Raw genomic sequence first — 22097 nt, forward strand, 5'->3', positions numbered from 1 at the left:
AGTTCTGGGTTAGGAGAAGAGAACAGCAGTGCAGTGTCGGGATGCCTACCCACTGCCCCTGAGGCTGACGCAGGTGCAGGTGGAGGATGGAGATTTTTCAGTGGTCAGAGAGGACATTAAATTGTGGTATCCAGTGTTTAGATCCTGGAAAATAATTAGTGTCATTTATTCTCACTCTTTCTTAGTCATTTTTCTCTTTTGTACACTTTTTCATTTTTAGTGATTTCTTGTGTCTCAGTGTGTTTATTCTTATGGTTTGTTCCTGCTCTTATGTCCATATTATATTATGTTCTGTTTATATATTGTGCAAGTTACTGTCACTGTTGTTTTTATTTGTCATATGTACCGTTTGACACGGTGTACATTGTGAAGTTTTACTGTGTGCGTGTGTGTGTGTGTGTGTGTGTGTGTGTGTGTGTGAGAGAGAGAGAGAGAGAGAGAGAGAGAGAGAGAGAGAGAGAGAGAGAGAGAGAGAGAGAGAGAGAGAGAGAGAGAGAGAGGCTGCTTTGCTGTTGAATTTTTGGTGCAGGCTACATAGCGCCGCTGTACGCGCTGTAGTGGAAACAGCACCTACCAAGCGAGGGATTTCAGTAGACACGCAGAGCCGGATAAAATGGCATGCTAACGCCGAGCACGGACGGACCCTATGGCAAGCTGCCTATCGTTTCGTTAAAATCGAAACTTCACTGGAAAAGCGGGCTTTCGGAGATTCGTCATGACCGGAAAACATGCTCTTAGCCCGAGAAACCGCTGTCCCGCACTCTGTTGTATCTACAAGAAGCCCATCGGGGAGTTCGTATGTGCCTGCGTGTCTTCGTATTCATCGTCGCGGTGGCAATGTGTAGAACTCGTCCAAGGACGCTACTTTGGAGGCAGGCTGTAAAATTACAGTCGTTGTGATTAGCTTTACGTGCGGTGGAAAAAGCCGGCGGTGAAAAAAGAATAGACGGTGGCAGACATTGAATGAGGCACGTTGCGTATAGGAAATACAGAGGCGGGTATCTTTTTTATGTTTATCTCCGTTCTGGTTCTCTCTTGGTCTTTCATTTGACACTGCTGTAGAGAGTAGCCAAAGCTTGACACGTTACAAAAGGATGCAGGTCAAAAAGCAGAGGTGTTCGGACAGGGACACTGGAGACATGCAACGTGATGACAACCAGGAAAAGTCTTCGTGTTTCTCAAATATTAAGATATTCCTGGTGTCGGAATGTGCGCTGATGTTGGCACAAGGAACCGTCGGAGCGTACCTGGTGAGTGACGCTTTATTTTTTCCCCCCCGAATGTTGTATGCGCATATATTGTGGTTTCCATGCAAATTTAAAGACACATTTGCTCTATATTTTCTTCTGCAGCAACACGTTTCTGCGCTTTGTGGCTTTGCTAGACGTAAAGTTGTATGTAGTGTGCTTTGAAGGGGCGGTGATGTCGCTATACGCCATACGCATGAAGCTGTGCGTGATAGCTACAGTTGCTGCTGAAGGAGTATTGTCATATGTAACGTGTCGTATAACTGAGAAATACTCGGTAACTATGTTGTAATGCTGCATTTGTCTCTGTAAGTTGTATCGCCACCGTATTCGCATAATTGGCTGTGCGTGAAATGACAAATGACACATCACACATCGGGGGAATTTCTGTTTAACCTTGTCAGCTTCAGCCAATGATGCACTCGTTTTGCCCTCTTTCAGACAGAATCTGCTTACATTTAATATGAACACCAAATTCGTATCGCACAACGCAGTACACTAGGCTATCAATTACAGCGGAGTATCTAAATATTTGGCGGACAACATGTGTTTTCACATGAGTGCAGCTGTGAAGAGCGAACAGGTGACTGGCCAGTCTCTGCGGCGGCTATCGTTAATGCATTCACGGGTCACACCGTTTTGCGAATGCACGTTGACAGTATTTGGTTATCTTTTGTATGTGATCTTAAAACGTAATTTCAATGATCTGGTCATTTTACATTGAGGATGCACAGTGTCAGAGATTTCTTCATAGGCTGCTGCAAACTTGGTCCGTTGCTACCTATTACGTATTATGTTCTTATAGTATAATGAAGTTACCGCTTTGCATTGTTGTAAAATGGATATGCAAATACAATTCTGTGTTTTGTCATTGACAGGGCACTTTTCTGACAATCCCTTCAGAGTCGTCATTGCGCCTACCGGTCTGAAAATTAATGCAAGGGAGACTTTTTGGGATCTTGGTGCCCCAGTATCAACCATCATATAGGCGATTTATGATTATTAAATACACGAGTCCTCATCATGAATTCTTATTATAGGGTTTTATAGTCTTAGACTTCATGTGAACTGTTTTGAACAGCATCTTGGTCAAAATTCTCAAAATAAATAAACAACAACAAAAAGATAGATCAACAACAAAATGTGTATACAGAAAACCCTACCCATTGTGAACAGTCCCAGTAGTTCTCATATTAAAGAATGTGGTTTCCAAATATGAAGCTAATCGTGCACTTTTCAATAATTGTATTATGATCAACAATATAACTATTATGTTCATGTAGTGCTCCAGGGTTCAGCAGTGAGCACAAGCTGTGTTCACATGACAAATGAATGAACAAACACTGGATGAGTGAAGGGATTAAGGTTTACTTGCTCATGTTGTATCTTTGAGCAGAAGGAGCTAGGGTAAGCCACTTCTCTGTTTTTCCCCTAGGGGAATCAGTGATGTAATACATACTGTCTGTTAACCATGCATGGAGGTATGTGTGCTGCCATGAACAGGCCAGGTATGCATAAAGATGCTGGTTACAGTGCCAACTTCACTTTGTACTGAAACACCCTCTGTAGCTGCGTTTCATCCCGGAAACATAAACTAATTACTAATTGTTGAAATGTCTTTCATTTCTTTTTGATCTAACTAAAAGTCGTTCTCATAATGTTGGTTAACATAACAATCTAAGCCAGATTTTAGTTTTGAAAAATGCGGTTTTGAGAAGTTCACTGCTGTCTTTGGTATGTTAGGAGTGAGACGTAATTTCGATTTGACTGTGAAGAGATAGATTTTGTTGATTACCTTTCTGACTGCAGCTGTAATTACGAAAAGGCACAGTCATTTGAGTTGGAAGGCAGAGACAGCGATAAATCTGGCTTAGTACTTCCTGTATCCCAGCATGCATCTCAGTGGAACAGAATAATACAGTTGAAATGTTTACCGCCATGTGGTAACATATTTAGCCATCTCTTTGGTTGATTGATGACATCATGAATCAGTTGACAGCTCATTGATGTTCTCAATGATTAGAAAAGCAGTCAATTGGGAATATAATTGCCTCCTTCTGTTTGGAGCTTGTCCCTTTTTTGGAGTATATTCTGACCACATTCCCCATTGGAAATGTCCCAAAGCTTCGCTTACAGTAGAATCATCATGTAGAGAATCTTATGGTGAAGGAAACATTTGGCCAGTGATTCCAACCATAGCAGCATCTGCATCATCAGCATGTCATTATGAAGTGAGGGGGTCATATTGATTTGCGTATTGATTAAGACCAGCAGCAGCTCAGGCATGAACTCGGGTAAAGGGTAGAATAGGGTGACATCAGTTTGAATGAGCATAGTAGCACTAAATGGCAGCCTAGTCAAGAGAGTCAGGTTTTGACATTTGACAATGATAAAAATGTAACATTTTGTAGTGATGTTACCAGAAAAGTTACCAGAAGAAACCAAACGGTTACCAGAGAAAGAACAGTGCTTGAAGGGGTAAAGGTCAAGACTATCACAGAGCCAAGATAGATTAAAGGTACTATGAACTTCTCATTCACCGCTGACTGCTCTCTCATTTTACTACATTTCTTCAAGCTTTACAAAAACCTAAAGCTGATTTTGATTTTTCTCACTGGTGAAAACTGCTGGTTCACAGCAAGCCATGGAGGCAGCTTGGATTTTAATCTGGCCATCTTCAGTGCCCCTTAGGCCAAAGCTAGACTTTATTCTTCATTGTCTACAGGCAGATGGTTCTCATTTTTTTCAGTTATCTTTTGGCTTATTTTGTTTTCGTTTCCTTAAGTACACATTTTTGATTGTTTGTCTTTTTTTTGGAGAGGCTTTTCAGAAGACTTTACAGTCCTTTGCTCAGAGCCAAATGACTTTACAGTAGATCTACAGTAGGAGACTCCACCCACCGGCTCCTACACTGACTCATTGCGATAGCAAACAGCTTTAGCCCAAACATTGCACTCATTCCTCAGTAATGTGTCATTTTGCTAAGTATAGGCTGCATTGCTCAGTGGAAGCAATTGGCCCGTCTGGATTCCACTGAGTGGAGCAATGCAGTCATGCCTTTTTTTCGTCTGGCGGAGAAGACAGTTAATGTACTGTTTGTACAGGCCGTCATGGGACATGTCACTGTGCCGTGATGGTTTCGTGCTTGTGTTCTTGTTTTGCACCATGCACATCGCTCGGAATCTTGTGGAGATCTGCATATAAAAGATCCAAACTTGTCAGACTGTAATTGTCCATGTCTGTTCTGTCATTTTTCATCTCCTGTCCTCAGTATTACATAAGGCTTAGCCTATCATTTTTCTTTCAGACAAAACACAAGATCTTTTTAACCTTTAGATTTTTTAAGTGAAATTAAATGGGTGAAATGCTTGCGAGCTTTCCACTGAGAAAGACTTGAAAACAGAGAGAAAAAGAGGGAAAGAAGGACACAAGTGATATGCAAGTAGGTGATCACTAGGAGCTCTGATGAGCACTTGTGAACTTTGACTATGCCCAGAGGGTTAGGGTTGGTTTGCAAATGCCATATTCCCTGGAACCCCAGATTGCATTTGCAAACAGTATCTGCTTACTTTGCATGTATCCGAAGCCAAGCCCTAGCCCTGGACAGCCCCAAGACACCTGTGTAAGTGGTGGCCAGTGAGCTAAAAATGGATAACTTGCCTTTATTTATTAATCCTCCTGAACCTGTTGCTTAGGGTTTTACATGATTAATATGCATGTCAGTTTACATAACGATCACCCGTTTGCAGCCAATTATTTCTTGATTGTGTCCATGGCAGCATTATCTCTATGAACTTCACTTGACATTGTTGCAGACGCCACAAAAAGAAAGCCTTACCTCAAATCTCTGATCTTTTTAACAGGCCAGAATTATTTGCTGTAAATGACATTTCTCCATCTTAATCCAAATTATTCCATGTGAAGCCCTGCAAAGGCCCCGCTGCACATTTTTTTTTGCAATTTTAAAACTGAGTAAATAAATAACTCTAAGCCCTAATTTAACATTTGATAGAACAGTGACTTGTTAATTACAGGGAATTTTCACAATCATGTTCAGGACAGAGCTGATTTCCCCAGTAAATGTTCTGGCTTAGTTATTTGTTGCTGTCGGGAGTGTCACAGGTGAACCCTTGGCCTTTGCTCTTTTGCCCTGGCATGCTGAAAGAAAAAGGATGTTACCAGACCCGCCCTTATGGCCCTGCCCAGTTCACCCTTCGTCCTTGCTCCAGTCAAATCACAGGAAGCGGTGCAGTGAGCGAATGTGCCCAACCCCATGTCAACGCACAGATTTTTCCCTGTGCATGGCGTCCTTGTGCAGCAGAGTGGGATAATTGCTTTCCTTGGTAGGACTCTTTAAATAGCGGTAGATTAGTTGTAATTGTAGGGAATGAGTATCTGCTGAAATTAAAAACAGTTTTTAATAACTCTGCTCAAAAGCAGTGCTCGACCGCCATCCTTTTTCATGCTCACTAGTTTTGCCCTTAATTTTTCTATGTTCTTCAAAGACGAGATTCAAGTAGAGTATTTAAGGTGTAGCTATTTTTTCCCCCATTTATTTCGTTTTACCCCAAGAGAACCACAATGCCACGCATACTGTTGTGAGATTCAAATGTATCACTGTATTAATCTATTAAAAGAGACATGTATTAGGTAGGACTTCATTTCAAAGTCTGAGATTTATGGAAGACAGGAGAGAGTAGCCCATCTGATCCAGATGATATCTCAAGGGATTGATATAAGATGTAAGACGATACCAAAATGTTCACACAAGCAAACAGCTTTGCTGTTCTGACAATGGTCTTGCAGTTAATGAAAATTAATTTGCTAAAACATTGAACTGCTGTTTTTAAGAGATTGGAGAGATTCATTGCTCTCCATACAGTGAGTGTGGTCAACAGAAAAAAAAAAAAAAACATGTGAATCAGCTTTTTTTTTAATGCCTTGGTATGGGTTCAGCAGTGTGATCTGCACTGATAAGCAACATTTCTACAGTGCTACTGCTTATGCTTTTGCATCAAGTGCCCCAGCTGACAGACATCTAGCCTTTCTGAAGCAAATCCTTGGGAGGGAAATATGACTGTGCTCTGTGAGCATCACGTGTACTCCACACGTTGAGTCATAGCTTTAAACTTGCAGTTCCCCGGTGTGTGTCACGGAGGAGGCTTAATGTTCTGGGACAGCTATGCCATTCCTGTACGGAGTAGCTCCCATATTTTGGTCCTGTGTGGGAGATCTGGGACATTCACGTGCAGACGTGGGGAGCTCTCACTGCTTCGGAGTCTGCTCCGTGAAGTGCCCTCCAGTCTGAATCCTGGCTGGCTCGGCAAAGCACCCTGACTGTAAATCATTAGCTGTCGGAGGTCTTAGGTAGTGCCTCAAACCTGAGGATACTTAAACCAAGTCACCTCTTTGCAGAGCTAGAAAAGGCGAGGAGGTTGCTGTAATCATTCTCAGCAGGTGATGTAATGTGGAAGGGACACGCTGTCAGCATAAACTCTTCCAAACAGGTTTAACTGGCAGCGACCTGATAAATGAAACTTAGGCAGCCAAATGTGACTTAGCTCTGGTTTTATGATGCTTGCTGTATTAACCTGTAAGCAAACCAAATCCAGTGTACACTTTTACAAGCACCTGTCAGTGTATGAAATACAGTTTCACTGCAGCTGTTGTAGTTAATAACTCACTGCAGTCTGAATGAGGTAAACGTCCTGATATTAATTTGAATGGGTGGGGTGAGGTGTTGACCTACAGGGTAGGGTGGGAGAAAGCAATGCCAGCAAACCACACTAGACACCTCAACACCTGAGCTGAGGTGCCAATTATTTGTGTGGTCTGGGCCTTGCGTAGGAGGCACGCTCTGCGACAGGCCACCGCCCACCCGGTGCTGATAGGCAGAGGCTGTGGAGCGTCTCAGCTATGCCGTCAGCAGGTTGCAGCGCCTGGCACGGCTTGTGAGGGCCGGAGCAGATGGTGATGTTCCCAGCTCCTCTCTTTGCATTCCAGGGTTAGTGGGCAGCAGCATCACGCATGGAGCCCAGACGTGCGTCTGAAATGTGGCCTCTGGCCCAGAGTGGGTGTCACTGTGGCTCAGAGGCAGGGGTGCGTGGAGCTCTTCCAGCCGCCCGTGACCTGTTTTCTGGTCACCTACGTGATCCAGCATTTTATGACAGTCTTCTGCCTTTGTCTTTATCCACGGCCATGCTGTGGTAGTATGAATGTGGTCTTATACCAGGAATAAAAAAAAAAATTGGTTGTGTCCATTTCTAATGTGGCAGGAGACTAAAAGCAGAGCCCATTCAAAAATCCTCATTAAAAATAGCTTAATAACATGATGAAAACAAAGAGCTGGAAAATGTGTGTAGAATCTGTGCTCATCTCATAATCTCCTCAGGATTTTATCGTCAAGGCTATTTCAGATGTCTGAATAATGAATGACAAGGTTATTGACTGAGGTTCATCTCTCGAATTGTAATTCATGAGGCCATGTCAAGAATATGGAAGTGCCTCAGACGTCTCACTTTGTGTAAATGACAGCATTTTATTTAACTGATTTACTACTTAGTATTTATGCCATTGTGGTGCTTAAGAAAAACATTCATCATTACTTGTAGTACTGTATATTTCTCAGAACTAATGTGCAATAACTGTTTGTACAGTGCAGGAGTACTGTAGAGAATTTTTACATGAACTGAAGAGGGATTGTATCAACTGTAATGTGTTTCCACAACCTCCACCTTGACTGAGATATGGATGTGGCATTTTCCAGTTTTATATTCATCCGTTTTTTTTTTCCAAGTGGTGCGTTGCCTTGCTTCAAGCCACTCTGTCTGTTCTGCGCCTGAAACGATGACCTTTAGCGAGATCTGCTGTAGGATATTCTGTCCATCACTGCAGACTGTTGGTTCAGTTCATCACAGGACTGAAGGCCCCTCAGGGAAAGTCCTGCAAATTACCCAGAACTGAAGCTAATGTTGGGGACCATTCTGGGAGATGAACAATCGAGAACATGTCTTAAAAATAGTTTGATGCTATTCGCAATGATGTCAGAGCAGGTGAGATATATAATGGTTCCCACATGTTAGAATGAAATTACTTGTAGAGGTTTGAGTACACAGGCAGGAAGGCAAGCAAGGACTGAGCTACAGTAGTCCAGGCGTGAGAAGACCAGGGCCTGAACTAGGAGCTGTGTAGAGCATGTACTGAGATAGGGGCGGATCCTTCGGATGTTGTACAAAAAGAATCTGCATGCCCGACTCACTGCTGCCGCCTGAGAGTTTTGGCATGACTACTGTCTTTGGAGACTCAAACTAATTCAGTTAAATTCCTCTTTTACCTTGAATTTTAGATGTACCAAAATGCTAATGTTTTTACAGACACATTACACAATATGGTCATATTGATTTCAAAGCATGAATTCACACAGTGCCTTAAGTACATTTTAAATGGAGACCTTTTATTTCTTCTCACAGCTGCTTTACTCCTCTCTTGAGTACATACATTTTTCCTCTGGGTATGTCATTTCACTGATTCTCTTTGTAAGAGGCTGTGTTTTCTTTGTGTGTATTCCTTAGTGGCTTGTGCAGTGCGTGAAAGGCTACAGTATGTAATCTAAATGCAATGAACAGAAATAGCTTGTGATCAGGTGATCTTTAAAGCAACCATATATTTTCACCACCATACTGTGGTATGAGGATTTGTGAGTTTCATGTTTTTATTTTAAAAAAATGTAGACAAGTGTAAAGATGTGTGAAGAGGTATGTATTATTGACATTTCTCTTACTCCCAACTTCAACTGCAACATTGTGGAAACCAGTTCCCTATGATACAGTTTGAAGTTCAAATTGCCACAGGTTCCATGATGAGGGGCTGGCAGTAGACAGGCAGGTCTGTCCTAAAAAGATGGCCTTGTGCAAGTGGTCCTGCTCATGGATGAGATGACAGTAATCTTATGCCAAACCTCTAACCCTTGCTAAATTTCCAGTGAAGAATGTGTCCCTCTCCAGCTTCATGTAGTATCTTCTGCAGTGTTAAATACATGCCAAATTTAACCATCATTCCTGTGTTCCAGTCTTTTCCACTGGGTTAAGCGCAGACCTGGAACACTTAAGCATTCTTTGTAGATTGGTTAATTCCTTCCCTTGTTTGTGAGTTGAATATCCTGGTTTCCTCCAACCCTTCGGCAAAAAGTGCAGCAAAATTCCCCTCTTGTTTTTTCCAAGCACCATGAATGGGAGGGTGAGGAATTTTCCTAGCTGACTAACATGTGCTCGGTTTGAATTCTTATTTTCCTATCCTTTCCCATACAAACCACTTTGTAAAATCTATGGGAAAAAAACATATCAATGCTTCCACGTTAACTGGACAGTGTTTAAGTACCTTCAACTTCAGCTCAAATCTCAATTTCCATCAAAGTGGATCCACCAAAATGCAGTTATTTTTCCATCATAGATCCCTGTTTAATTGTCTTGAGTGTATATTTTCTTACACTTTAAATTCTGAGAACAACAGTAATGTATTGGGGGGGTCTTTCTGGTTGAGACTTGGGTGTATGAGTGCTAAATAGCCTGGTGTTTGTGTTCCAGGTGAGCGTTTTGACTACCTTGGAACGGAGGTTCAACCTTCAGAGTGCAGACGTGGGTGTGATCGCCAGCAGCTTCGAGATCGGAAACCTGGCACTCATCCTCTTCGTCAGCTACTTCGGAGCCAAGGCCCACCGACCACGTCTGATTGGCTGTGGGGGAATCGTCATGGCACTGGGTGCGCTGCTGTCTGCTCTGCCAGAGTTCCTGGCCCACCAGTACGAGTACCAGATCGGAGAGTCATGGCGGGCAGAGGAGGGTCGGGACTTGTGCTCCAATGCTTCCCGGACAGAGGGGCGGGACCCAGGCTTTCTGTGTGGGAACAGGGCCAAAACCAATATGATGTACTTGCTGCTGATCGGGGCCCAGGTGCTGCTGGGGATCGGGGCCACCCCTGTTCAGCCATTGGGCGTGTCCTACATTGATGACCATGTGCGGAGGAAAGACTCCTCCCTCTATATTGGTGAGTGGATTGTTCCTTTCTGATTCGAAGGGAACTTCTGTAGGGTGCATTGGTTTATTGTGTTTTCTTGGATTTTCGTTTATTCTAAATGGAATGTAAGATTCCAGTTAGAATAGGATGAATGTTCCTTTCAGATGTTCTGGTTTTGAAACGATTGCTGTGAGGGGTCACCGGTTGCCAGATCTTTTCAGCAAGATGATGATTATACTGACCTTGCTTTCAAAGTGAGCATCACTCAAAGAAAGACTATTCATGTTCGGTAGTGAAAATGTATGACCTCATAGTAAGTGCTGTTTACTGGTCATAATGGTAGAATGGTTTATGACTGTGGACAACAAGAGAACATTAGGTTGATGGCCTAAGTGGTTTGAATTATGATTAATGGATTTGACAATACTGAGTTGAAGCATTGCTACAGTAACTGATTGGAAAAAGATTTAACTGAAGAATTATTAACCATGCATTTATCTATTAATTTTTTTTATGAATCAAATTGAAGGGGGGGTGACTATCTAACAATTTACACTGAGCAAAATACCGCATGCCCAGTGGAACTAAAGTATTATGAGATTTTAAAGGGGCCGATTATGCTTTATTAGGCAAAAAATGGATTTTTGTCAGGCTCTTATGTCCAGGTTGATTTGTGTTCACAGAAACCAGTCCGACGATGAGCGTAAACCGGCGCAGTCTGAACGCCAAATGGCATTCGCTGCTGATGTTTGCTTGTTACAGGCAGGAGGAGAGGCAGTGTTTACACAGCCGCTGGGTCAATACAACATGAATGTCAGCAATGTTGTTTGCACAATGTCAGTTTGTCTCCGAGCGTAATCCAGCCAGCACAGTTTCCAGGTGAGCGGCAGGCAGATGTTTAGCGCAGGCAGCGGTTCTTATTATCCTTATATTAGAGCAGGAGGTGGGGGGAGGCGAGGGGTGGGGGCAGCACACATTGTGTGGGTATGGATATTAAAAAAGAAGTGATTGGATTAGAGGAGGAGAGGAAAGTGTGTTTTCTCAGCCCGTTTGCTTTGACTTGCGGCCTTTTGGCCATCTGCTGACTTGGCATCAATAGACCCAGCTCTGTATTCAGAGCACTTTGTGAGCAAACCTGAAATAGCAAATGACTGTTTAGCGAATATGTTGTGAGGTGAGTGTTTAACCTGTCTGACCTTCTGTGTAATTTTTATATGCATTCGTACCCTTTTCTACATCTTATATTCTGACAGTGGGAGTTTTGAAAACCTGCCAGAATCAACTAGCTGCTTCTATGGAAAAGTGACTGTATTTATGTGGCATTTTTAAGCACACACCGTTATGTTATTAAAGTACACCCCAAACATCCTGTGATGTCATTAAAGGACTATAGTCATGACTGCATGCCAGTAAATGTATGGTGTTCATCAAGTAACTAAGCTGAAAGTATATTTCTGTGTCAGTTTATCACTGAGATTTTATCTCACAGTAGAACTGAGTCTTACTGCCAAAAGAGATTACTTATGAGAACTACACACTAGGTTGTTTGTATTATTCTTATACAATTTGTACATTTTGAACATTTTATATTTCATTATCAAGTATTATGATTGATTTCCCGTTCTGACTTCAGACGACCAGGCAGTCATTTATATCTGGGAAAAAATGGCAGCATTCAGTGTGACACAGCTCTGGTTGCAGGTAGTGCAATTGAAAAGAAATAACACTGTACTAGGTCAGCCAGGTTCAGCTCCTGCCAGTGCTAGCCTGCTTCCACCTCTATGGACCAGAATGACTGTCATTCAGGGGTTCAGAAAAGACACACAGAAGTTTCCTGGTATCCCAGAAGGTTAGAAAGAGATCTGGCGCTTGGAATCTGATTGGAGATTAAGAGGGTTGGTAAACACCAGCCATGATTACGGCCGAGTGGGACAACAAAGAAACATGGTGGCTGCGACCACCCAGTGCCGCAGTTTTTTTCCAAGGCTGGTCCAGGCTGTGTGAGTGCAGTAGGACATGTAGTAATGTTTCAGTAGGGTTTAACGTGCACCTATTACAAGGTTATCAAAGAATTTCCAGCATTAACATAACCGGTTTCATAGGTTCAGATTTATGTATGAGTTGTTGCTTCTGTTTTCTGAATAGAAATCTGTGTCTGTGGGTACTCTTCAGTCTAGCCAGCTACAATGATTTGTCACAATGATCCACCAAGGTGTCATAAAGTATTAACTAACATGTTAGTAATTAACTTACATAAATCATTTAAAAAATAAAAGGCAGCTTTCACTGTTTTAAATTTTAAGCTAACTGATGGGGAATTACCCTTTTCAACATGAATACACACGCTGTCATCATGGTTGATGCAAAATCAATAAATTCAACAGTTTCTCCCTTCTGCCCCTGACAAACTTTGGCCTTTCACCTCTTGCGGCACCTCCTATCCAGCTGTGCCTTTCTGTTCTCCATAGAGAAAGACACAAGCAGCCTTCTGCTGAGGAAAAAAAGTCGATGTGAACTCCCAGAGCACTAACCGTTCATCATTCTTGCCTCCTAGATCTGCCTCTCTCAATCTGCCGATCTAATCATCTCCCACTTTAATTGGGTAAATAAATCCTTAATTCTCAAGCTCAGCTGATCTGAGATGCGTATTCTGCTATAAAATGGCTGATGGTTGAGATGAGTCACCCCAGCTCACTGTAAAGTGCTTTGAGATAAATGAGGGGTGGTTCATAAATTATTGTTATTGTTATTCTTAGTAGTAGTAGTAGCAGTGGTGACCTGATTAGATGCACGTTTATAGTCATTTGTACATTTTGTAAATTGGTTTGGATAAGAGCATCTGCTAAGTGACAAAATGTAAAATGCACTTATAGAAGTAGTAGTGTTAGTATGTATGTATGTATGTATGTATGTATCATTAATATCAGCAGTAGCATTTAAATTACAGTGATAATAATTTGTCTGTCAGAATTAATTAGATTCTTGCCAAAACTGCTCTGATATGTTTTTCCTGTTCTCATGGTGACAGAGAGAAGCCAGGTGGCATGATTGGACATTGCCTCACTGTGTGTGGGCCTTTTCTTGTGTGTTTTTTTTTTCTGATGATAATGAGAGAGCTGTTATCTTGGGTGATTCAGCTGCCAATCTTTTTCAAAGGACAGAGGCTTCCCGATTTCAATAGAACACACAGAACATTATTAGCTGGCCGTGTATTACCTTTACTGAAAGGAGAGGCAAGTGTCAGGCCTCAGATGTTTGCCGCGTTTGATAACAGACAGCGATAGGAGGACAGGGGAACAGAAAGGAGAGTGTGCCGGGCATGGCTGAAAATGTCCAATGCCTCTGCTCATGTCAGTGACCTCTTACAGCCAGTGTCTTGGGGATTAGCAGCACCGTGTAGGAGAAGCGGCAGGAAGATTCATCTCTTCTCAAAGCCCTGCATCCCTTCATTGTGCCAGGAAAATATAGCCCAGAAACATACAGAAACCAAATCTAATTTGCCTAATCGGCGAGCGCACTGAACCCTTGATATTTTCACAGAAGGTGAGTTTGTAGAGACGACGCAGAGTGCAATCTCTGCCCTGGCTTGTGAGGGCTCAAACGTAGACTGCCCCCCACCATCCATTGCACTCTTCTTTATTTCAGCTTTCACTTACCTTCTACGTTCAGAGTCACATCTCTTCAGTTAATGTCAACTGCGATACGCTTGAAAAAAGAAAGGAGGAAAAAAAACCACTGCCACAGCAGGAGCTACTCAAGTGCGTGCTAAAGCATACCGCGGGAAATTGGCCACCATTGATTATAGTTTGGCAGGCTACAGTCTCACTGCAGAGCAGATCTGGCACTGTGCTGTTTAGATGAACGTAAGGCAGACCCAAAGGAAGGCAAGTGCCGGGAATCGGAGAACAATGCTGTATTGACCGATGCACACCTTCAGGTGGTGGCCTTAATCCACACACTGTATCGCCAGCATATCATGTGTGCTTGAGCGTGTGAATAGAAGAGATTGTTTCAACGTCTCATCAGATTTATCTTCATATTTCTGTAATATGTTGCTTTTTCTACCCTTTTAAGTGCAGAGCGGCTCCAAGTTATACACCACTATATAAAGTCCCAAGGCTTCTGTGTACAGCTTTTTGTCTCTTATTTGTGGTAATAATACTATGGCAAGCTATTGCAGTGTGCTTGAGGTCTCACCACAATACAGCACAGTGGGAGTTTGACAGAAACCAGTCAAGAATACTCCAGTTGTTCTCCATTATTTAATTTGTAACTGTACTATACAGTATATAATTCCACCTTTGTTTAGCGCTAAAGGTCACAACTGTTTGCAGGGCCTGATTTGAAGCAGCATGCATGCTAATGAACAGTTTTTGCAGATAATTTCTTCATTATTATTGTCTGTTGTCTGTGTCAAAGAAAGTAACAGCTGTGTCGATTGTGTAGAACTGTGTTGTGTTCTTGGTTGCCATGTTGCCCTCAGGCCTGCCTACCCGCCTGCCAGGGACATGAGGTATAACTTCACAAAGAAGAAAAACACCTTGATAAACTGGAATCCAAGGTGGATCAATGATTCAGGCTAAGTTTTAAACGTTACGTGTATTTCCAAGGCCTCGTATTTTGGAAGTTAAACGATTGCATCAAAATAATCATAGTGTCTCTGGACCTAAGTGATGAACTGATGAATATTTCATTTGCTAGCCTTTATGTGTGAGTTTGTTTGCTTTTCCACTGTTTTCCAGGAGTCTCTTTTTAGAATCTTTTCCTGGAGTCAGGAAATAACAAGGTTTTACCCATTGGATCTGGGCTCTGGGTTTTCAGATTTTTTCTGGTTCCTCTGGAAAGCACACTATGTTTAGTGCTTTTTGACAGTTTAATTGCAAAATGTGTTATGGTGAATAACATGTGATTGATGGATTGATGGCTGGTGTTCCCCAGTTAGAACTCTCTGTAAGCCAGTCCTAATCATGTGATTTTACTGAATGTCATGTCTTACATTCCATATGGCAGATTTCACTTAGGCTACATATTCATCACTAGTCTTGATAATGACAGCAATGACATAGATTGTGATGGTCTCCAGCATGATCAAATCCAAATATCAGCCACATCAGCGTGATCTAGCTTGCTGTGTATTGCTATATAAGGCCAAGCCACACCTGTTCATCAAACCTGTCACTCTGTGTTTCCCTGTCAGCTCTGAAGAATAGTGATGGAAGAATAGCCTCCGTCCTGTAGAACAATGGCGAGCGAGAGCTCTGGAGCCCCGAAGGGCACACCAGAAGAATGTACTGAGAGAACACAGCAGGCATAGTGGGAGTGGTGACATCATTAGGGAACCGGACAGGAATGCGCTCCAGCCGGCCGTGAGCCGGGCCTCGGTGATCCGCCTGTACGCACATACCATGCAGCCCTGTGAAAAACATGCTGGGAGTGGCCCCGTAAACACCCACTGTGGCCGGGGCGTTCTGCTCCAAAAACAGCTTCATGCATTCATACTCAAACTCTCCGTAACATAGTGATGAAAGGACATGGAGACACTGCTGAATGTCTCAGGGCATTCTCATTACCAACAGCAGTTTGGTGGCCACTGAAATTATGGAATGATATTAAATTCAGAGCTAAAACCAACACAGCACAGAGGAGAGACTGAATACCCCCTACCTTGTGTGCTGTGATTACCCAGAACTGATCACATGACTCAAGCCTTTCTGGAGCAAGGTCTCATTTTAGTTACCGGGTCTCAAAGGTTAACACAAGGTAATTTTGAGGGGGTTAAATAGCTTCAGTCAGGTCATAATGCCCAAAATAATACTGTAGATAAATCATTTATGAGATTACCCTGTTCCAGCACCAAGATGTTACCTCTGATTTGGGCCAAGAGAAAGGAAGTGTTAAGAGTATCCAGGGAACTCTGTTCTCCATGCACATTGATCTTTCACAGTCTAATGATCATCCAGCACATGCCCAGAAATCTGTGCTCAAATGCACCTTGTTTTCACAAACTAAAAGAAGCACAAGGTGTAAGATATGAGTCCGAGGACTGTGTCAGCTCCACCCAGCAAGCTGTCATAATTAAATAGCTAGACCTGTAACAAGAAGGTTGAGGATTAACATCCCAACTGGGGCACTGTCATAACAGTCTTCAACAAGCACACACAGCTGTTTAAAAGAATGACATGCAAACTATGCAAGTTGCTAAGCTAGTTCTCGATGACAGATTGAAGTAACCAGTGGCATGTACAATGGATAGTTGTGAATTTTTTTTAAATAATAAGCTTTCAATTCCGTAATTTGTTTTGGAAAACAAAATGACAGTGGAATTTCTTCATGTATACGCTGCTGGTAGTTGCAGTATGTCAGAGAAATATGATATGTCACAGGTGGTTGATTGGTGATAAAAAATCATTTTGTTTGTTCCTGAAAAATCATTGATTTAGTGACTATTAACATACAGAAATGAAGAAAAGCTCCCTGAATGCTGAACAGACCTTGTTAGTTTAAATGTACATGACATCTCTTGAAATTCATATTCCATATGGTTCCATTGAGAGATAAAAGAATTGCACTGAATTATGAGAATAGTCAAATGAAAGCCTATTTCAGGCTCTGGACTATAACAGAGATTTGAAATGGAGTTAAACAGTTTTACACTCTTTTGAAACTTTGGGGTCCAGTCTCCGCCCACAGCAGTCTGTGTGCCTAGTAATGCCAGACCTCTGGCTGGCGTTATGCCGTATGGTCACATCTGTCACAAGCCACACAGACATCTCCGGACTCCAGCTTCTCTAGCACAGGCCAGAGGCAGGCAGCTAAGCCTGGTTCAGGATGAATGGATTACACGGACAGCTCTTCAGCAGTGGGAGATCAGGTTCGCACCTCTGTGAAAAAAGACACTGAAATATGCATCAACATTGCATTTAGTACTTGTGCAGCATATACCCTTATCCAGGATAACTTACAGTACATATCTTTCATTTTGCAACTCTTGTAGACAGGTAGATATTTCCTGAGGTAATTGTGGTTAGGTACGTTACTCAGTGGTGCACTTGCAACCTTTTGTTTTTTTTCTCTAAAAACAATAATCCCTTTTTTAATGATCCCCTCATAAACTGAAATCCCAAGGAACAACTGACGTTGGTAGAAAACTTGTTTAGTTGCTGTGGCACAGCTGATTCAGAGACACGTTAACATTACTGGAAAAAAAATGCTTCCACTCGGACTCGTAGCTTCATTGGGTCATGTTATATAAGCTACTTACACTCGGGCTGCGCAAGTCATGTCATCTTTAAGGATTAGAGAAATGGGTTTGCGTTGTGGCAGCGGTAAGCTTGGTGCTGTGATAGAGAAGGCTACACTGACGGACTTTGTATCAAGAAAAGAAGAAAGACATTTGTCAATGTCCTAACAGACTGACCAGATATAGCCCTCCCATGATTCCACTGAAAATACCTGCTGGTCAGCAGAGATCATGGGTTGTTGCAACAGCATCTTGAATGTCAGTTTGTAAATGTCATAGAAACTACACAGTACAGTACAGTGTGGCCTAAACTAAAAGTAAGTATTTTTAATACTTTATATGGGGTCTCATTGGTTTTCTTGGGTCTCCGTCTGTATTAAATAAAAAGACACTTTTTTTCTACATCATTATCCTTCAGCACCTGTTAGTGCTGCTTTGACAATTTATTTGCTTAGCAGATGCAAATGAATGGACGACTTGCAGGGCTTAAGCTTTGCATATTTTCAGTTTCAACAGCTGAACATGTACAGAAGCATTTTAGGGTCAGCAAGTGCCTTTCTTTAGCATACAACAACAGTGCCCCAGCCTGGATTTGAATCTAAAACCTACAAGGTTATGAGGTCAGTCCCCTAACCTCTCCCTTAGAATTCAGAAAGGAGAGACTATGACCACAAACCTGTTTGATGGTTCTCCAAGAGATGACAGAGATTTCTGTGTGTAATTTTTTAGAGTATCTCCTCTAGACTACCCCTACTTGTGAAATGATGCCAAGGGATGTTCGCTGCATTAGATTAGAGGGATTTTCATTAATTAATACTGTACCAGCTTTGCTGCTCACCTGGTCACGGTAGGTTCATGTCAGCTCTATGCAGTGTGTGTGTGTGTGTTTATGTGTGCACATGTGTTTGTGCACAGTGTGTCTGTGTTTATTAAAATTTTCCATTCTCATGAGTCATTTTCCCCCTGCCATGTAGTCTTGGAAATGATTCAGACATGGTTTTCTTCCCAGCACAGACCTGGATCTTCTCAACAGAACTCCAGCAATGCATAACCAGGCTATACCTAATTAATCATGGGCTCCAGCTTCAGGCCCTTCATGTCCTCGCCTGGGGTTCGGCTGTCAGGACCTGCTGTCCAGCCCCGTGTGTCTGCAGTAATGTTCAGGGACATGTGTAAGGGAACATCCATCCATCCCATGTCATGGATCATGGGCAGCCAGGACATAAGGCTCTCCTGGTTACGTCTGTGACAGTATGAATAGATGACAAATGGGATGATAAATACGTCACCTGAGCAGATGCTTCTCCAGGCTCTAAGAAGATGTTGGCCTCAGATGAGACACTTCACCAACAAGTCTAATTTTTCTTCAAGTCTAATTGTCATTGTCCTCATCGTCATCGTTATTGTCATGCTCATGATCATGATAGTACAAAGTGCTCAACCTGTTGCCAGCAGAAAGCCAGAAATGTAATTATCTCTATTTTGAACACGCTCTCTGTGCTCTCTCTCTGTGTTTCCATTTTTAACCGCATGGTCCCAGCACAGTCAGGCGTGGTCTGTGTACGGTTAGAAGGGAAGGGAAAGAATAACTTTGCTGCTCCTCTGGGGAAGGGCGTTTCTCACGCCACCCGAACCCATGTGTCATGCTTTTCCATTCTGCTGCCCCAGCTGTGGGCTGGGATACACGGCCTGTGGAAGGCTAGGCTGCTGCCATTGATATGGGCATCGTCCTCTTTTTCCAGTGGGGTTAGCTTAAAGCATCCAAACTGGGAAGGAAAGAGAAATAGAAAGGGGTCATGGGAGATAATCCCATTCTAATCCAGGGTCTCCTCGTCACAGTGAAACACCCTACTCCGTCTCCCCATGACATCCGCGCAGTGAGCCGTTGCATTGCCACTACCATCCACCCGTCACTCCAGATCCCGTGGTTCTAGGAATCCTTCAGCACTAAGGCACTTGTAGAGTTTCAGATGTTGCTGCTGGTGGTAGATTAAGGATTTGTCTCGATTGGGCCACTGTCGTCTTCGATATCAATTTAATTTATCACTTTCGAGCAGCGTCAAAGATGGTTGGATTACTATTTAGTTGATTAGACACTGCCTGGGAATCCCTTTGTTTACAGCATTTAATCACGGCAGCTTGGTTCTTCATTCGAGAGGGAGAGAGACGAGGGAGAAGGAGAGAGAGGGACAGATGTAGGCAGGTCTATCTTTAGATGCTAATCCCATTATCACCGCTTGATTGGATTGTTATACTGCCTCCACTGTGAACCTTTAAACCCTGTGGTCAGTTTGGGTGTAAATGTGATTGCTGTCCTGGTGGCATAGTTTACCTGTGCTTTGTGTATGTGTCTTACACATGTAAAAGAATGAAGTGTCAGGGTTGCAAACCTTGTTGTGCGAGTATTATCATTTTAAAATGATCATGATGAACTTGACTGACACGTGGCATCATTTGGGAAGAAGGACCACAGATGCTGCTCTGGATGTCAGAGGACAGGATGGACCCCATGCTAATCATCATCTCAGAAGAGCTGCTTCTCTCCCACAATTTTTCCACGGACATTCTATATATTGACCAGATAGTGAGCTTTGTGTGATTTGCATTGAAAGTTCCACCTTTCACATTGTTGAAGCTATAAATGTTCTGATTTTCTAGCTTGTTTTGAACATTCTTGGAGGGGTGCAGTCTAAAACAGGACGTCCGCCACATAGCATAGAAGCACATATAGTACTGGAACCTCCTGTTACCAGCCGGAACCCTCTACCTAAGGAAATACAGAGGATGGAAGGAAAGCAGCAGCCATATATCTGGTCATTGTAAAGAACATCTTATCTCCATGTTCTGTTGCTCTTCTGTATGCAATATCTTCATGAGATGGTCACGTCTCCTTCAGCTCAGCGAGCAGGCCGGTGAACAGGCGAGCCAGGTTTTACCGATCTCTAAACAGGGCAGTTTCTGTGGTGAAAATGGGTCAGCATGAGATAAACGGCGCTGTCCTGGGAGCCTCTGAGTGCCACAGCATTCAGACCCCTCCGGGCTCATTACAGCGCTCTACATCAGCAGCTCCTGGTAGGGGGGGGGCTTGCACACCATCCCCACGCCATATCCCTGAAAACGAGCACCACGAAGCCTGGCTCTTTGTCTTAGAGATGATTAACCCCCACCTCCCACCCGTTCCCTCATCCTCTCACAGCCTCCCTCCGCCAGCCAGGAACGTGCCGCCGCCCATATTTCAAAGGCAATCTGGGTCAGGCCCTGTCAATGCTGATTAAAAAAGGGGATCGTTGCTGTATGAGTGGAAAAAACGCTGCACTGTGATAAACCACATCAGCCACCCACTGCCAGGGAATTGCACATCCACATTGCTGCTCGTATGATAGGGTCCATCAGAAGCAGTGTCACATGCTGTGAGCAGGTCTGACCCAGTACAAAGCCAATGGCATCATGGTCCTACCTCACAGAACCGTCCCTATCTCTTTTTGCGGCTTGAGGACACAAGCACTGCAGATGGTCTGGTTTTGGACTCTGTTGTGTGACCCCTTGGGTTTGCTTTGCTGTACCAAGCATGAATCCCAGAACACAAAGGATCAGTCACTGTAAATTGCTCTTGTTGATTCACCTCGGCGTCAAAGCAGACGTGGGTCATAAATGGATAAGGACCAATAGGGGAGGACCACTGTTACAACAAATGATCAAGCGTTCAATTGAATCTGTTTTTATCGGAAAACAGTACACTGCTGTCTCCACCCGTCTTCCTGGTGTAGCCAGGGAAACACTTACAGTTTCAGCTTTGGCTTAAAGGCTTCATTATTTGAAATGCACACAACAGTACGACAGGAAAGTGCAGTTGCCAAACACTCTATAGATATACCCTTTGATTTCTCACTGATTCTAAATCACTAGAGTGGTGGGTTGTTCATGCACATAATGTGCTGTGCTCTACAAAACCCATCCTACTGCTGAATGACATGCTCCATCACTTCAGTATAATGTATTCATATTCATAACTGAAAGCCAGAACATCCCATAGCGCATATTTTATCGCTGAGTGTTGTGAACATCAGAGATCATAACGCCTGCCAAAGTCTCTTTTGCTTGAATAAGGCTACATTAGCTTTTGGTGAATCCAAGCAATTTCCTATTTCCTCAGGATGTAACGCAATTAAGACTCGAATGTAATTTATTGTAGGCAGGCTTTTGTCCAACCAGCTCTGCTTTCAGTGGCTGCTTAATTTGAGCTCATCCGGTAAGAGTCTGCAGCCATGCTGTTGCTGTTTCCTCCCTGGTATTTGGGCCAAGCCACCTGCTGGCCAAGTAGCCCAGCTGCAGTCAGCCAACCTCAGCGTGCGCGCACACACACACACACACACACACACACATACATGCACACACGAAATTGCATTCGCACACCCTTTCGTCTCAAGCTGCCTGGAACATCTGCATGGAATCTGCCTCAACCTCCAGCCCGCAGTATCTGCAGTAATTCTCGGCTCATAGCATCACTCGCTTCTTATTTTCTTAGCAGACCCCCTTATGCAGGTCTGCTCACGCAGATTAAGTATCTCAGCTGGGAATTGAACTTGCTTGCATCCGCA

General features: G+C 43.1%; 1 protein-coding gene across 1 annotated transcript in view; it reads left to right on the plus strand.

Annotated features, from left to right (window-relative positions):
* Window positions 1-563: 563 nt before the first annotated feature.
* The window catches only part of LOC118788069 (solute carrier organic anion transporter family member 3A1-like), a 46279-nt gene continuing 24745 nt past the window's right edge, over window positions 564-22097 (plus strand). Inside the window, exons 1-2 of the mRNA XM_036543924.1 lie at window positions 564-1250; window positions 9830-10289. Of these exons, the coding sequence (XP_036399817.1) occupies window positions 1095-1250; window positions 9830-10289 (616 nt within the window). The 5' untranslated portion in view covers window positions 564-1094. The remainder of the gene's footprint in view (window positions 1251-9829; window positions 10290-22097) is intronic.

Source organism: Megalops cyprinoides, chromosome 13 (assembly GCF_013368585.1).
Source record: "Megalops cyprinoides isolate fMegCyp1 chromosome 13, fMegCyp1.pri, whole genome shotgun sequence".
In the NCBI taxonomy this organism is placed as follows: domain Eukaryota; kingdom Metazoa; phylum Chordata; class Actinopteri; order Elopiformes; family Megalopidae; genus Megalops; species Megalops cyprinoides.